The sequence below is a fragment of the Ovis aries genome, chromosome 20, assembly GCF_016772045.2.
Source record: "Ovis aries strain OAR_USU_Benz2616 breed Rambouillet chromosome 20, ARS-UI_Ramb_v3.0, whole genome shotgun sequence".
Taxonomy (NCBI): domain Eukaryota; kingdom Metazoa; phylum Chordata; class Mammalia; order Artiodactyla; family Bovidae; genus Ovis; species Ovis aries.
Window position 1 is genome coordinate 28147760 of NC_056073.1, and position 17870 is coordinate 28165629.

Genomic DNA, 17870 nt, shown 5'->3' on the forward strand with positions numbered 1-17870 from the left:
CATGGAAAAACTTGTTGATACTATCCCTCATTTATAGAACAGTCTCAGAAAGGATGAGTAAGTCACCCAAGATTATCCAGCTAGTAAGCACCAGTGCCAGATTTCTAGATCCTGTTTCATTCATAATATTAATGATGATATATAGTAATGGAAGGGCTATAGGAGAAGAATAAATATGTGACTTACCCACAATCAAGTCAGCCTCCTTATTGCCTTGTTACCAGAGCATCCCCATGATATGGAGCTTTCGGACTGGTTCAAGCCTTCACTTGATCCTCATACTGAAAACTAAAAGCAAATTATGAGAAATACTGCATCCTTGAAATTGATTAAAGCTCAGATTTCAGGTAGGGATAATGATTGCTATGGCTTCCTTCTCCAGTCACTTTGCAAAGCACATCACAATAGATTGCTCTTTATGACAACTTCAAGAGATGGGCACAATTATTATCTTCTTTTTTGGACAAAGAAATGAAAACGAACAGAGGATGAATCACTTGCTCTGAAAGTGTAGCTAGCAAGCACCACCCCTGAGATTTGAACCCAGGGTGGTGGTTGAGGAGGTCATATAATAACCACATCCCACCATCACTTTGCTGAACATGTGAGGCCAGAGGCAGCCTTTTACAGTGGAGCTTTTTGATAACAAGTTCTCCTCCTCAATCCAGGAAGTTAACTTCTCTTTTAGTGGTACTGGAGGTAGAAAGGGAAGAGTGGTGAGGTGAGAGGGAGTGATCCCAGGACTCTTATACCATGCAGAGAAACAGCTCCTCAGTTCTGCCAAGCAATTCACAACTAGTTAGCGACTGCTACTAATCATGGTTAAGAAAAGACAGGAGGATCTAGAGAAAATGTGCCAGAAACAATGCTCCCTTTGGTAAACAGAAAGGTCTCCCTCTGCTCCCCTGGGTCACAGGGGAGTACAAGGGTATTGTTTTCTTTTTACTACCACCTCCTGAGGGTCATGGGCTTCCCTCAGTGGTAAAGAGTCTGCCTGCCAGTGCGAGAGCTGCAGGAGATGCGGGTTCAATCTCTGGGTCGGGAAAATCCCCTGGAGAAGGAAATGGCAAACTACTCTGGTATTCTTGCCTGGAAAATACCATGCACAGAGGAGCCTGGTGGGCCACAGGACATGGGGTCACAAAAGAGTTGGACACGACTTAGCAGCCAAACAACAACAACAAGGGGAACAACAGCCTGCCTACTTAGAGTAAAGACTATTTCACAGGCTCCCTTTCAATTTCATGTGGTTGTAAGATATTAGGCAATAGGATGTAGGAGAAATCTCTTCTGGCCATTTCATGGAGCCTTTAAAAGAATACCACTGAAGCTCTCTCTTCCTGGAATAACGATGGAATGGCTGGAGCACTAGATACCATTTTGGACCACAACAGTGTGAACCATGTCCTAAAAACAGCAGAGCTCAAAGGAAAGTGGTCCTGAGTTCCTTTTTTTTGAACAGAACGATCACATTGGCTCTGAATCTTCTACTTCTGAATTTTGAAGCCACTACTATCTTTATGAAGCCAAATATTTTTAGGTATCTGTTAATGGTAACAGAGCTTAATCCTAAGTGAAATTCCCAGCTGACAGAAGAAAGTACTAAGCTTGAGGATGGTGAAATAATTTGCATAAAAGTAGGAAGCAGAGCCTGAATTTATTCTAGGAAGGCCTAATAGCTGCAAAGTGGATGAGGGCCACTGGCCCACACGCCACCCGACACCTCCTAGTGCATTGACCATCCAGGTATTTTGTCCATTTAGTCATTTTTCACCAGTTGCCATCAGACTAAGATCGTGGCTCAGTGATAGTTCTTGAGTTGTATGTATATAATGTATATATTATATATATTGGGTTTATTTGGTTAGATTTGACCAAAAATCTAACCAAAGATTAGATTTGACCTCTGACTTTAGTTAAATGCCTTTGATTTCAGATAATATTATGGATTATATTATTGATCTTTCCAAGTTTTGGATTATGTAAAGTATTATTGGATGTTGCATGTTTGGGAGTAGGGAAGGCACAGGATCATAATTAACCTACTATCATCATTTCAGTTCAGTCCCTCAGTCGTGTCCCAATCTTTGAGACCCCATGGACTGCAGCACGCCAGGCCTCCCTGTCCATCACCAACTCCTAGAGCTTACTCAAGCTCATGTCCATTGAGTCAGTGATGCCATCCAACCATCTCATCCTCTGTCATCCCCTTCTCCTCCTGCCCTCAATCTTTCCCAGCATCAGGGTCTTTTCAAATGAATCAGCTCTTCGCATGAGGTAGCCAAAGTATTGGAGTTTCAGTTTCAACATCAGTGCTTCCAATGAACACTCAGGACTGATCTCCTATGGATGGACTGGTTGGATCTCCTCGCAGTCCAAGGGACTCTTAAGAGTCTTCTCCAGTACCACAGTTCAAAAGCATCCATTTTTCAGCACTCAGCTTTCTTTATAATCCAACTCTCACATCCATACATGGCTATTGGAAAAAACATAGCCTTGACTAGATGGACCTTTGTTGCCAAAGTAATGTCTCTGCTTTTTAATATGCTGTCTAGGTTGGTCATAACTTTCCTTCCAGGGGGTAAGCGTCTTTTAATTTCATGCCTTCAGTCACTATCTGCAGTGATTTGGGAGCCCCCCCAAAATAAAGTCAGCTGCTGTTTCCACTGTTTCCCCATCTATTTGCCATGAAGTGATGGGACTGGATGCCATGATCTTCATTTTCTGAATGTTGAGCTTCAAGTCAACTTTTTCACTCTCCTCTTTCACTTTCACCAAGAGGCTCTTTAGTTCTTCTTCACTTTTTGCCATAAGGGTGGTGCATATCTGAGGTTCTTGATATTTCTCCCAGCAATATTGATTCCAGCTTGTGCTTCATCCAGGCCAGCAATTTGCATGATGTACTCTGCATATAAGTTAAATAAACAGGATGACAATATACAGCCTTGACAGACTCCTTTTCCTATTTGGAACCAGTCTGTTGTTCCATGTCCACTTCTAACTGTTGCTTCCTGACCTGCATACAGATTTCTTTAGAGCCCATCATGTGGTCTGGAATTCCCATATCTTCCAGAATTTTCCAGTTTATTGTGATCCACACAGTCAAAGGCTTTGGCATAGTCAATAAAGCAGAAATAGATGTTTTCCTGGAACTCTCTTGCTTTTTCCAAGATCCAGCGGATGTTGGCAATTTGATCTCTGGTTCCTCTGCCTTTTCTAAAACCAGCTTGAACATCTGGAAGTTCACGGTTCACGTATTGCTGAAGTCTGGCTTGGAGAATTTTGAGCATTACTTTACTAGCGTGTGAGATGACCTACTATAGTGCTAGCTTTTCATGGCCGTGTGCTTAGCAGCTAGTGATTGAGCACAGAAACCGGTTCCCATCGGTGCATGGTGCATAGCTTGTAGCCAGTTCTATCTTGAGCCAGTGACAGCATCAAAAAGATACATACCCCTTCCCTCACCCCTTTCTCTGTTTCCTCCTCTCTTTTGCTATTGAATAGGTAATATATACACAGGGGGCTGAGAAATGAAATATTGCTGGCTGTATCAGAAAACTCACAGTCATCAGCGATTGCAGCACAGGTGAGCTGGTGAACCCTGAGGGAAGTCAGGAAGGAAGCAAAGAGTACCTGCCATCTAGAAGCCATCAGACTGCAGCCTCTCCCTACAGTGAGCCCTGAGGGAACTCAGGATGAGAAAACACAGGTTACTAGCCCCAGAGAGCTGAGATGCATATCAAAGGAAGGATTTCAATGAGCCCAGACTCTTACATCTTCCCACAGGTAGAAAAGCACTAAATTCCTTAAGACACCTAGTTTTCTTTTATTAACAGTAATCTTATTTCCAGTACCTGCCCTTTGTTGCAAAACTCCTATATATCCTAGCTTCCACTTCACCTTCTTGAAGCAGTTTTCTCAGGGTTACTTGAGATGTTGCTCTGGTGCTTAAAGTTGGTGGCATGTGCCCTGAAGAAAACACAACCCTTAACTTTTAGGTGGTGAATATATATATTTTTAGTCGACCCTGCAACACTAAAAACCGGAGAAGGCCCTGGCGACCCACTCCAGTACTCTTGACTGGAAAATCCCATGGACGGAGGAGCCTGGTAGGCTGCAGTCCACGGGGTTGCTAAGAGTCAGACATGACTGAGCGACTTCACTTTCACTTTTCACTTTCATGCATTGGAGAAGGAAATGGCAATCCACTCCAGCATTCTTGCCTGGAGAATGCCAGAGACAGGAGAGCCTGGTGGTCTGCTGCTTATGGGGTTGCACAGAGTCGGACATGACTGACGTGACTTAGCAGCAGTAGCCGAAGCCACAAAACTAAAAACAGTAACAGGACAAGATACATAATAAGTAAATCTCCTTCCCATTCCAGTTCCTTAGGCAATACAGTTTGTTTCCTCTCAGAGAAATTGCATGCATGCATATTTCAGCATATGTGTATATATTTTTCTTTTTTAAAACCAGAAAATTATACATTTTGTAACTTGATTCTTTCAGTTAATTCCTCTGTATACACTTTCATTTATTTAATTCCTTGTTGATAAATGTTGTTTCCATTTTTTGGATGACAAGTAATACCACATGAATATGCTCGTATTGATACATATCTTATTTCATATATATATGAGTATACTGATAGAATAAATTCCTAAAGTGAAATTTCTGGGTTTAGGATAGATAGATGAAAAAAAAAAATTAGTTATATCTTTGGTACCACAAAAGAATTATGTAACATATATAAACTCTAAAGCGTAATTGTGTCATAATCAACGCTTATGGTTTTTACATTTTTAGGACAGCTTGATGACACGCTATATGGTTTTAAATACTAATTGTTGTTTTGCTTTTATTTATTTTCCTTTAGAACATATATGTTTAGGTTATAACATGATTTTATCTTTAATTGACTGAATATGTGTTTTCTCTTAATTAATTAATAAGGCAACATACATTAGTTACATTCAATACATTGCTTTAGCAAACACTAAGCTCCCAAAGGTAAACATTAAACATGACAGGATGGGACTTCCCTGGTAGCTTAGCTGGTAAAGAATCCTTCTGCAATGCAGGAGACCTGGGTTGGATCCCAGGGTTGGGAAGAGCCCCTGGAGAAGGACATGGCAACCCACTCCAGTATTCTGGCCTGCAGAATCCCCATGGACAGAGGAGCCTGGCAGGCTACTGTCTATGGGGTCACCAAGAGTCAGACATGACTGAGCACAGCACAGCATGTGAGAGGATGAGCTATCAGGGGGTTCTCAAATGTCTTATTCGCTCTTGAAAACCCTCAAGTGACCCCTGTCAGCATTTAGATTGGACTTCATTTATTTAAAAAACAAATATACTCTGAATTTCAAAGTAGCTCCTCTCTTTTTCTGTCTCTCTGGGTAGGTCTGCTTGGTTTGAAGAGTTATGAAGAGCAGCATACTCTCTGCAGTCTCCTTGGCCTTGTCTTCTTTCACTCAGCCGGTATGTGGCACGTCCATCCGTATCGCTGCTTGCAGGTATAATTCAACCATGTTTATTGCTGATGCTGTTCTACAGTTTAGTTATCTATGTCCCTATTACTGGAAGGGATTTGGGTTGTTTTAGTTTGGCATGTCCATTTTTTATTTTGACAAATGTTTTCCAAATGGTCATTCTTTGAGATTAGACAGACTTTCCCTATAGCCATTATTAAATAAGAATTCACGGATGCATTTTGACTGAGTTTGGTTGGCATTTCTTTTTATTTATTTATGGCTATCTGAATCTTATTAAAAAGCAGAGACATTACTTTGCCAACAAAGGTGGGTGTAGTCAAGGCTATGGCTTTTCCAGTGGTCATGTATGGATGTGAGAGTTGGACTATGAAGAAAGCTGAGCACCGAAGAATTGATGTTTTTGAACTGTGGTGTTGGAGAAGACTCTTGAGAGTTCCCTGGACTGCAAGGAGAGCCAACCCGTCCATTCTGAAAGAGATCAGCCCGGGGTGTTCTTTGGAAGGACTGATGCTAAAGCTGAAACTCCAGTACTTTGGCCACCTCATGCGAAGAGTTGACTCATTGGAAAAGACCCTGATGCTGGGAGGGATTGGAGGCAGGAGGAGAAGGGGACGACTGAGGATGAGATGGCTGGATGGCATCACCGACTGAATGGATGTGAGTCTGAATGAACTCCGGGAGCTGGTGATGACCAGGGAGGCCTGGTGTGCTGCGTTTCATGGGGTTGCAAAGAGTTGGACACGACTGAGTGACTGAACTGAACTGAACTGACCTGAGTCTTCCTTGCTGCATGGACTTCTCTCTAGTTTCTGTGAGTGGGGACTTCTCTCTAGTTGCAGTACATGGGCTTCTCATTGCAGTGGCTTCTCTTGTTGCAGAACACAGGCTATAGGGCCAGCAGGCTTTGGTAGTTGGCATATAGGCCCAGTAGCTTTGGCTCCCGGGCTCTAGGGCCAGGTTCAATAGTTGCAGTGCATGGGCTTAGCTGCCCCGTGGCATGTGGGATCTTCTTGGACCAGGGATCAAACCTGTGTCTCCAGCATTGGCAGGCAGATTCTTCATCACTGAGCCACCAGAGAAGCCCTCTGACTGGAATTTCTGAAGCAATATTCCTGATCTCAAGGCAGTTTTTCAAACTGCTTCATAGCGTTTTGAAAGAGATAGGAGAGGCTTCTGTTCCAGGGAGTCCCAGTAGGGTCAGTGTTGTGCCCTAGACCACCTGGTCAGCTAGGGCCAAGCTGGGAGGCTGTGGATGTCCAAGACACTTGTTTTAAAACCTGCAAAAGTTTCCACAGCATGATCTTTGAACTTGGCTAGTTTTCTGAATTTGTTAGAGGGGCAAAGGAAAAGAGATCTTTTTGCCTCTGAAAAAATGTATTGTGACAGAGAAAAAAAACAAACAAGTCAGATGGACTCTGTGGTGAGAAGCAAGGAGGAGTCAGTTCCCAAGAAGAATCTATAGACAGCAAGGGACATCGGGGTGTTTGGGACAGCCCTTCCCCTGGACTTAGGCTGGGAGGGAATTTCACGTAAGAAGGGAGGAGGGCAAAGAGAGATCAGAGTCCAGATTTGTTATTCTTGTTCCTTGAAAGGACTGAGTTTCCCGGAATCCAGATCCTGTCTGTGGAGGGAATCACGTGAACTAGTTTTTCCTGCGAAAATCTGTGGCTTGCCCTAGAGTAACTCAAGGCAGTAAAATCCCCCACTCCAGTGGGCAGTTTTTCTACTGCTGTGTGGAATTGCCTCGCAGTGTTGTCTTTTATTATTCACAGTCCTGGGAGAGCAGTTCTCTCCCACGGTGCCATCTTCCTCCAGGCTCTGAGTCCTGCACTTGCCACTGCTCTTTGTTTACCTCTGCCCAGGCAGGGTCTGCCACATGCATCCAAAGGCTCCTTGCATCCTCTGCTTTCCTTTATCTATTTATTCCATCAACTCGTATATTACCTATAACAAAAAGGTATGCAAGGGCATATACTCCCCACCCTTCTTTCCACTGAAGCACAATGTAAGAAGATGAGGACTGCAGAAATAGAGGTTTGCATTTGAACCCTTACTTGTTGTTTAGTCTCTCAATTGTGTTCACCTCTTTGCGACCCTATGGACTGTAGCCCACCAGGCTCCTCTGTCCATGGGATTTCCCAGGCCTGAATACTAGAGTGGGTTGCCATTCCCTTCTCCAGGGGATCTTGTGGATCCATGGATTAAACCCATTTCTCCTTCATTGGCAGGTGAATTGTTTACTGCTAAGCCACTAGGGAAGCCTGTGGAACCCTTCCTTACCAGCTAGCACTAATATGACTGTGGATAAGTTAGCATCCTGTTTATCCATGAGGGTACTAATACTTACTTGTCAGAATCCTAAATTACTTAATGAAGTACCATTTAATAAAACTTTGTGCAGTTCCTGTAACATAATCACTACTCACTAAGTGTTAGCATATTAAGAAGCAGAGACATTACTTTGCCAACAAAGGTCCGTCTAGTCAAGGCTATGGTTTTTCCTGTGGTCATGTATGGATGTGAGAGTTGGACTGTGAAGAAAGCTGAGCACCGAAGTTTTGAACTGTGGTGTTGGAGAAGACTCTTGAGAGTCCCTTGGGCTGCAAGGAGATCCAACCAGTCCATTCTAAAGGAGATCAGTCCTGGGTGTTCTTTGGAAGGAATGATGCTAAGGCTGAAACTCCAGTACTTTGGCCACCTCATTTGAAGAGCTGACTCATTGGAAGAGACTCTGATGCTGGGAGGGATTAAGGGCAGGAGGACAAGGGGACGACAGAGGACGAGATGGCTGGATGGCATCACCGACTCAATGGACGTGAGTCTAAGTGAACTCTGGGAGTTGGTGATGGACAGGGAGGCCTGGTGTGCTGCGATTCATGGGGTCACAAAGAATTGGACACGATTGAGCGACTGAACTCTACTTAACTGAAGTGTTATTTTCCTATTAATATTCACTTACTTATTCATTTATTGATTTACTCATACATTTGGCAAATATTTAGTAAGAATGGAGTGTCAGACAGCCTGAGAAGTGTTGAAGATACAAGTTAAGACTTAGCCATGACCCTCAAGAATCTCATTGTCTACTGAGGGTGAAGGACAAGTACACCAATGACATTATTTCTAGAGAAACATGCTCTGGGAAGTTTGCTGAAGGAGTATAGAAGGACAGAAAATGGGCATGTAACCCAGCATAGGATGGAAGAGAGTCAGGGAGGTCTTCCTGGAGGAGACGCTGCTTCTGTTGTATATTCTTATAAATCCATGGTGTTGGGGGTGGAGTTAAAGGGAAAGCCATGTTCAATGATCTGGTGGCAGAGAGCCTGGCATGTTCAAAATTACACAGGGAATTCAGGACCCCACGCGTGGAAAGAAGTGGCTAGATCTACAGATCTGCAGCTCAGGGTGGGGCTGTGAATACAGATGTGAAGGGTGTCAGCAGACAACTATCACCCCTCGGAAATATTCCTGGGATCCTCCTCCCACTGAGAATGTAAAACTTGGCACCAAGGTGGTATAGGTCCCAATATGTACATTCCCAGGCCAGAAAGGTAAAGCAGAAAGGGTATTAAAAAAGAATGATTTAATTTAAAGCAGCTTTAACCATCTATTCTCCACTTCTCTTTCCAATAATGATGTGGAGACCTAAGAAATTGAGGAGTGCAAATAAAATGTGAAAACTGAAATCTGTCTCCTCAAGTCTGCTTTGTACAGCTTTTTCTTTCTCTCTCCAGACCCAACACCCATCCTTGTCCTGCTAGAGGAGTTTCACTTTTTCTATCACTTTCAACCTGATCTGACGTTTTTTGCCTGGCCACTGACGATGTTTCAGAGTTCCCAAATCTTATTGGACAGCGGGTGTAGGGTAGCCCTTTTCTACTGTGGGGTAAGCCAAACATCACAATCATGTTTTCTAAACAGAGAGACTCTTGGAACCTGCAGAAATATCTGAAGGGAGAAGAGCAGGTCAGGGCTTTCAGTCTATTCCATCAAGCTGCATTCTTCCCTCTTCATATTCATTCTGTTTATAAAAAAGTTTGTCTATGCCACAAAGTATATTTAAATAATAATTAGTTTTACCAACTTTATTAACTATCTATTAAGAGCTTCAGTTAAAAGAACATGATTTATGTTAAGCTTGTTGAAATATTGGAATGAGGTCCTGGATCCCATTACTTGTGTAGACACTTCTGCAAAGCCAAGTTCTCTAGGCTGGAAACTCCTGAAATAAAATGGGGTCATGTGAAATTTGTCAGTGAATGAAGGGACAGTAAATGTTCACTGAAAACACAGTAAAGAAATTAACTTGGCTTTTTTTTTTAAACAGACTTGAAATTATTTGGAACACTTTAAATACATGTTTTATTTTTTTTTAAAATGGGTTTTATGGTGATGTCCTGAGACTTTCAGAGAGAGCAGGGATTAACTTGAAATGTTAGGAGATAAGAGTGATCAAGAAAATCCTCTGAGCATGCACAGTTTATGTTCTCCCTCTCTTTTTTAAAAAAATTATTCATTTACTTGGCTGTGCCAGGTCATAGCTGCAGCAGGCGGGATGGCATGGGAATTCTTAGTGGAGGCATGTGGGATACATTTCCCTGACCAGGTTGAAGCCAGGTCCCCTGGATTGGGAGCTTGGAATCCTGGTCACTGGACCACCAGGAAAGTCCCCTCTCTTTTTGTCCCCAGTCCAAATGTGAAGATCCAGGGGGTCAACAGCTCCTTAGGTATTTCTGAGGTCACACTAGTGAGGGTCCAGGGGTAAAGGTGAGAAAACAGAGGCACTGTGGTGCGACAAGGCTATGTGGTTTTGCATGTGGAAGGTGGGAGTCAGTGTTTGATTGCTGGCTTCAGGTTGTTCTCAAGTAGTGGATTTGGTTTCCAGGTTCTCAGACAGCATGAGAAGAATGTTAGAAAACTCAAGACCCAGGAATCTAAAGTTCTTTGTAAAGGACATTTATAAACAAAATTTCTGAGTCTGGAAGACACTTAGGAATTCTCTCCAATCATCTCATTGTATAGACCAAAAAGCCAACATCCAGGGAGGTGAACAGACTTGCTGAGGTTAATTGAGTGTCAGCCCTGGGACTGGAACTCATGGGTCTTCTCAGTCCAGGGTTATTTCTGTGTTTTCTCCAGGTCAGCTTCACAGCCTAGCTTCATTCTGCTAGGCTAGGGTTAACAGGCTGCTCCTGGTCACATCACCCATGGCAACTCTCACTGTCCTCTCTGGGGCACCTCTGTTTTCAGGAAGTTCTCTGACTAATGGCAGCAGTGGTGTCGGGGCGGGGGTCTTAAAAGCTAAGGGGAGGACCACAAGTGTTAAAGGTCTTCAAGCTAGTGAAGGTCAGAGATGCAGGCTAGGAAGTCACAAGTCAGGATTGAGAATAGTGGGTTGTAAATCAGGGGAAAATTCTCAACCGAGAAAGACCATCCCATGTTTCAAACAGGGAGGACAAGTGGGTTGACTGTGGTGCCAAGTGCCTAATCATAAGGTATTTTTGCTTCCTGACTCCCCAGTAGCAAAAGTGAAAGTAACTTGAGGCGGTCTGACAACAAAGGGAGAGGAAAAACTTGAAAACCACAGCACCCAGGCAGGGGATTTCCAGTTTAGCTGCTTGTATAACTGGAGGCGAGGTCCTTCGCTCTGTCTCCTGATTCTGCTCCTCTGATTGCAGACATGGCCTCTGTCGATGTGAGTTGATTTGATATGACGGTGGGGAAAGGGAGAGGACCTCTGAGACATGGGAGAGAATTGGAAATGGATGAGGGACAGTGCTGGGAGTTAAAGGGCGGGTGGGGCGGGGGGGGGGGGTTGCTGGAAAGGCATCTGGAAGGGGAGGAGATAGGCATTGTTACTTACTGAATGTGAAGAAAGTTTCCATGAAGAGAACCAGGTCGCTTGGCTCCTGAGTTCTCTTGCATTGAGACCTTGCCCTGGTCACACTTAGGGGTACATTGTAGGAAGTGGGAGTGGGCTTTGTGCTCAGCAGGGATGGCAAGATTTGAGACTATGGGAATATTTTCTTGATCTTTTTCTCTCTTATCCTGTTTAGGCCTCCAGGGCTCTTAAGCTTTCTTCTTTTACCAAAAGAGAGGTCTGCAGAATTCATTTATTCTAAGTTGTTAACGCCTGTGTAAGACTATATGCTCTACAAAAAGAACTTGGAATGAGGCTAATGCTTAGCTTAGAAGCGTGAGAGTTCAGTGAAGAAATGTCTGTGGCATCTAGTTTGGGAAGGTATTTTGAATGAAGCCTGAAAGAGGTTCTCCAAGACTTTCAGGTGATAGCACAGGAGTGAGATTCCCTGTGTTCATATTATTGAAATAAGACTCAGATGTAGTCCCTACTTTCTGTGAGCAGGACCCTGGTCCACTTAAAGGAGGGATCATATTCTACAACAGGTGGATATAAGAACACAGGAAACAGATGAACAAGTGATATTGAACATAGCTTCACTACAATGTGTGAGTTATTATTTAAAGCATTAAGAAAGAAACTAACAGTACAGAAAAGATGTGTTGCAAACAGAATTTCCTTCTAAAGAAGTCATGGTCATGGAGGACAGCCATGTGAGTATTCCATTAGGCTGTCAAGTCTTGGGAATTCTGTTTGAGAGCTGTTTTTCAAATCTGGTGTACATCTCTGAATGCTTTCTAGTGTATTTAGTTTTTGACATTTGACAACATTTATCTGGAGAGGAGACAGGTAAATAAGACAGGAGCTTATCAATAACATTTTGCAATGGATTAGAGGACAAAGGGATAAGACTGGTTTTCTTGCATTATGACCTGGAAATTTCAAAAACAAGTTTCAAACAAGGAGGGGCACAGCTTGTTGTAAAGGATCTGGAGCACCAGACTGGCAGTGAAGGGTGGGAGCAATGAAGGAGGGGGCACAAAGGGTGTAGAAGAGGGCAGGCATTCTAGGCAACTGTCTCTTGGCCTTTTTTTACCCAGGTGACTGTCCATTCTGAGGCATGGAGACCAATGACCTTCACTGCCCATCCGGGAGACAGAGTAAATAAGATCAGTGAACATGTCCGGTCTAAGACCAAGGTTCCCGTGCAGTACCAGGTCCTCCAGCTGGGCCCGAAGACCCTAAAGCCGCAGAGAACTCTGTCATCGTATGGCATCGACAAGGAGACGACCATCCACCTCACCCTGAAGGTGGTGAGGCCCAGTGATGAGGTGCTGCCCTTGGTTTTGGTGGAGCCTGGTGATGAGGGGCAGAGGCACGAGCTCCAGGTGCGAAGGTCCACCCCAGTGACCCAGGTGAAGGAGATGATCAAGATGAAGACCGCTATACCCCCTAAGAAGCAGATTGTGAACTGCAACGGAAAGAAACTGGAAGATGGGAAGATCATGGGAGATTATGGCATCCAAAAGGGCCATTCACTCTTCATGACATACCCCTGCATTGGTGGGTGACCATCCTGCAGATGGAGTGATAGCAGAAAAGAAAGAGCTCATTTCCGTTTGCTTCTTACTCACTAACCACACCCTCTGAAAATCTCCCAAAATTAATGTGAAAGATAAATAGAAGATTTAGGTTGGGCTGGTGAAGAATGTTGTAGAACATTTCTAATTCATTGATTCTTTCATTCTCACATGATTGAATAATTGCAAAATTGCATATAATACATTATATGTGGATATGTTAGAATATATTGGAATTTGAAAACCTATTAGAGGTAACTTCAAAGCCAGCTTGCAGTTTAATCCTGAATTGGCTCTGACTCATAGGAAAACTCCTATTTCCTTTCCCAACCAACAAGAGTACGTTTTAGGTTGTGATCCATGCTCTTCTAATTACTGTTTGCATCTATTTTTAGCACAGTGCTTCTTCTATCATATCACTCAAAAATTGTTGAGCTACACTTACTTTCTACTTATAGAGAATAGCCAAATGCTTTATTGTGACGTGAACTATTTAGTGTGATGATTCCAATCTTATTAATGAATAATTTAGAAATCCAATCAAACGACTCCCCCTCGTCTTATTTAAAGCTATTTGTTATAAAGTGAAACTTGGCAGCATGCCCCTTCCTACTCTGTTTCTCACACTCTTATTAAACCATTCTTATTTCTGGGGATGATGGTGGTCATGGCAAGATATTCACAGTGGGGATCTAGAGTATGCCTCTAGCGGGGGCTCCTTGGGAGTAGATGTACTTTAGGTGGGAACAGATTTTCAGAAAATTGAGTGATTGTGGAGCAGTCTCTGTCCTGACTGCCTTAGGCTCTAGCAGGTCTTCTCTGGGTTGGCCGGGGGCTGAGGATTGGTTTCTGGGTTGATCCCAACACTGCCTACAGTCTGGCTAGTGGAGTGTTCCTCTCTCTGCTTCCTCCATCTCTCTCCCTTCCTTACTCCTGTGTCTCACCACCTTAGGTCTCCTTCCCAATCACCTACATGTTTTTCTTGGAGCCTGAAACATGTCCATCGTCTTCCGCTCTAGTCTCTTCTCTTGTTTATAACTGTCTCAAGAACCACTTCCTGCAGAAGCCTTTCTGAACTTAACACCACTTAGCACAGACTGCACTTACAAGGTGTTGCTCACTATAATTATGGGTGAAGTTCTCTGAGGTGGGCACTATTTAACTGGGTAGGAGGGCATTTGTTTGCACTGATTCCCTGCAATGAGAGACCATGTCTTCTTTGTTTGGATGGAATCTCCCGCAGGGCTGAGTCTATGATTTGATTGTCAGTTAGGGATATGTCTCATGACAGACACCATGGGGTCTTCCATAGCCTCTTCCACTAGACTGGGATCTTCATACATCTCTTGCCAGCACACGCACTCTTGACTTGGGGATATGGTAAGCCTGAAGATGGGAAAGGTCCTCCCCAAATCTCACTTTCTTATTTTCATCAGCTTAGGAGAAAGCCCAAGGGCCATTTTCCCCTTACTAAACCTGCAGAGTTAAAGGACATGGGGGGTTTTCCCTACAGCACAAGAACCTTTCCTGATGGGAGGAAGGGACCTCCCCATTAACCATGGGCTTCTTGAGGACAAATCTCATGGATTCTTGTAGAGAAATGAACAGCCTGAAGGCTAAACCCTTTCCACTGGGCATTCCCATCCTTGGGCCCTGGGGTAACACTCTCCTCCTTCCCTCCCCGATTGACTCACTGAGCATCTTGCCCTCTCCCCACACCCCCCAGGAGCCTCCTCGCTGCCCCTTTCACTTCCTTATTCCTGAGGGTGTAGATGAGTGGGTTGAGGGCGGGTGTGACTACCGTGTAGAAAAGAGAAATGAACTTGCCCCGCCGTTGGTTGTAGCTGTGCGTGGGCTGCAGGTAGGTGTAGATGGCTGAGCCATAGAACAGGCAGACGGCTGTCAGGTGAGACCCACAGGTGCTCATCGCTTTCCTGCGGCTGCCTCTGGTCCTCATGGCCCATATAGCACGGGCCACGCCGCCATAAGAGGCCAGGATGACGGCGGACGGCACCAGCAGGATGAACACGCGGGCAGCAAACATCTGGCGCTCGGTGGAGTCCTGGCCGCCGCCGTCGCAGGCCAGCTGGAGCAGCGCGGGCAGCTCGCAGATGAAGTGGTCTACCCGACCGGGCGCGCACAGCGGCCGCGCGGCCAGGAGCGCGGTTTGCGCGGCAGAGTTGGTGAGGCCACCGAGCCAGGCGGCGCCGGCCAGAGCGTGGCAGAGGCGCGGGGAGGCGAGGCCGGCGTAGCGCAGCGGACGACACACGGCGGCTGCGCGGTCCAGAGCCATCACCGCCAGGAGGACGCACTCGGCCGAGCCCAGCGCCAGCGATGCGCACAGCTGCGCCAGGCAGCCGCCGCGCTCCAGCCTCCACTCCCGGCCGCGCAGGTTGGCCAGCAGGGGTGGCACCACGCTCGTGGTGAAGCCCGCATCCACCAGGGCCAGGTGGCAGAGGAAGTAGTACATGGGCGTGTGTAGTCGCGGCTCGCGCACCGCCAGCAGCACCAGCGCCGAGTTGCCCGTCAGAGTCAGGAGGTAGCAGAGGAGGACGAGGACGAAGAGGACAGGCTGCAGTGAGGGCCAGTCGGAGAAGCCCAGCAGGAGGAAGCGCTCCTCTGTGCTGTGGTTGCCCTAAAGAGGGAAACTCGCAGGTTTAGAAGGACGACACACAGGGCCATGTGTCCCTTACAAGCAAAGGAAAACCCGGACCCTGGGAGGGGGGAGGGGGAACAGATGGCAGCACACACATGCTTAGGTGTCCACTGGAGCTCATTTACAGATCTGAACCCTTAGTTTAGGAAGGCAGCCATATATTAGTATACTCTAGTTATATATTTACCAGAAAATTCTATGAGAAAATAATAGAATCTCCCGCTTAGAGATGAAGAGACTTGGGCTCAGTAAGGTAAAGCATCCCAAGGTCATAGATAAGTGAGTGGTCCTGTACTCAGGACTGTTTGATTTCCAAAATCAGTGTTTTTTCAGTGGCTTTCCTGCCAGAAGGAGAAATTTTAATTTGTGGTGAATCTCTCTTCTAGGCTGTGTCCAATGTCCATGCCACTCCTGCTTACCAGCTACTGTGATGAGTGTGAAGAACACAGATGGACACATATATACCAGCCTTTAAATCCAGAGTCATCTGGGTAGAGAAAGACCACTAGGCAGGAGACCTGGGTTTCACCTAGTAGAACTCCCTTTGGCTAATGATGTGATATGGGGACGTCACTTCTTTTCCTCCCACCTCAATGTTTTTCACGTGTGAACCATTGAGTATGAACTAAATGACCTCTGAAGTTCCTGTAGTACCTTCCTGGCTCTTATTTTAATAAATATCTTTTTCACTTTAATAACTATTTTTCAAGCAAAGTAAAAGTGGATGCAAAAGTCTTAACCCTTGAGGTAATGCCGAATCAAATTTCTAACAGTAGAGAAATCATCATGGTTGTTGTGATGGATAAAAGTCACATAGAAATCTTCCTACTGCATGGTCCCTGATAGGTATCATTATCAGGGCAACTTATTTTAAAAATCATATTCACTGTTCTTAAATTATAATCCTGTAATTTTTGTTGAAAAGAAACTTCTTCCCACTAATACAACATTGTATTTGTATGGTTCTCTCATTTATCTTCATTAAGCAGAACAAGTATTAATGTTTTGATTAACAATAAGGGTTTGGGGGACTTCCCTGGTGGTCCAGGGGCTAAGACTTGGCACTCTCAATGCAGAGATCCTTTGTTCAATCTCTTGTCAGGGAACCATATCCCACATGCCAGAACTAACAGTTCATACGACACAACAAGAGACCTGCATGCCACAATGAAGATACTTTATGCTGCAACCGAGACCCGGCACAGCCAAACATTGATAAATAAATAAAATAAAAAAAAAAAACCACAAGGATTTGGGAGTCAGACTGCCCCTGTTCCATTCTTGCTTCTCTCATTTCTTACCCGAGCAACCTTGGCCAATGTTTTTTAACCTCTCTGTGCTTCAGTTTCCTCACGTGAAGGCAGAATTGGTCAAGTAGGTCAAACACGTCAAGCTCTTACATCAGTTTCTGACAATGTCGTAGATGGTGAATAAATGTTAACTATTAAACTCTATTTCATATCAGGAAATAGACTTCTAGAGGGTTCCTACACTAGGTAAGGACAAAACTGGTGTGTGAATTTATATCCCTTTTCATATATTCACTCTGACCTTATGTGAAAAGTTAGGTGATATTCTTATTTTATATAATAAGAGAGGAGGGCAATTGAGGTTAAATAACTTGCTCAAAGTCCCATAGTTTGTAAATGCCTCTCAGGATTTCAACCCAAATCTTATTAATTTAGGGATGCTTGCTTTTTTAAATGAACCAGGCTCTAATCTACTAAGGACTGTGATGGATAAAATTCCTTACAAAGATTTACTTTTATTTCTGGATAACATTATAGTCATATCAAAGATGAAAAAAGTATGAAAGCTGACATTTAGGCTTATGGTTCAATGGTGTTAGGGACGTTGAGTTATAAAAAGTCAAATTTTCTAATTCTGTGGCTACATAGATACACAACAGTTCAGCCAGGCAAGCCTTAAGACACTCTTCTGCAAACCCACCAAACTCTGAAAACAGGCGCACAGTGGTAAAATTGCACAGACATCTTTACTGCAGGTACACACACATTCCCAAACGAGTAGCTCAGACACGTTTGTACACACACACAAACACCCCATAATCCCCCTCAAGCATCCAGAACACAAATATGTTGTAAAAAATATTCTAAGGTGTCCTCACACATCATTTGGTGTTCTAGAATGCACCTTTCATTCATAAGACCATTTTAAAAAAGTGGGATGTGGTAATAAGCCTACCTTCACGTCTTATTCTTTGGCACTGATGTTTAGGCTTTCAGCTAACAGATGAGAGGCTGGTCTCTTGCTCCTGC

At 44.3% G+C, this 17870-nt stretch overlaps 2 protein-coding genes across 2 annotated transcripts; one reads left to right on the forward strand and one right to left on the reverse strand.

Moving 5' to 3' along the window:
• The first annotated feature begins 11102 nt into the window (after positions 1-11102).
• On the forward strand, positions 11103-13475 carry LOC114109611 (ubiquitin D-like). The gene is made up of 2 exons (XM_027958667.3): positions 11103-11190; positions 12456-13475. The coding sequence occupies exons 1-2, from the start codon at positions 11176-11178 to the stop codon at positions 12924-12926; spliced, it is 486 nt and encodes a 161-aa protein (XP_027814468.1). The 5' UTR covers positions 11103-11175; the 3' UTR covers positions 12927-13475.
• LOC114109559 (putative olfactory receptor 2I1) lies at positions 12746-15405 on the reverse strand. Its single transcript, XM_042236749.2, has one exon. The coding sequence runs from the start codon at positions 15403-15405 to the stop codon at positions 14626-14628; it is 780 nt and encodes a 259-aa protein (XP_042092683.1). The 3' UTR covers positions 12746-14625.
• Between the last annotated feature and the right edge of the window lie 2465 nt (positions 15406-17870).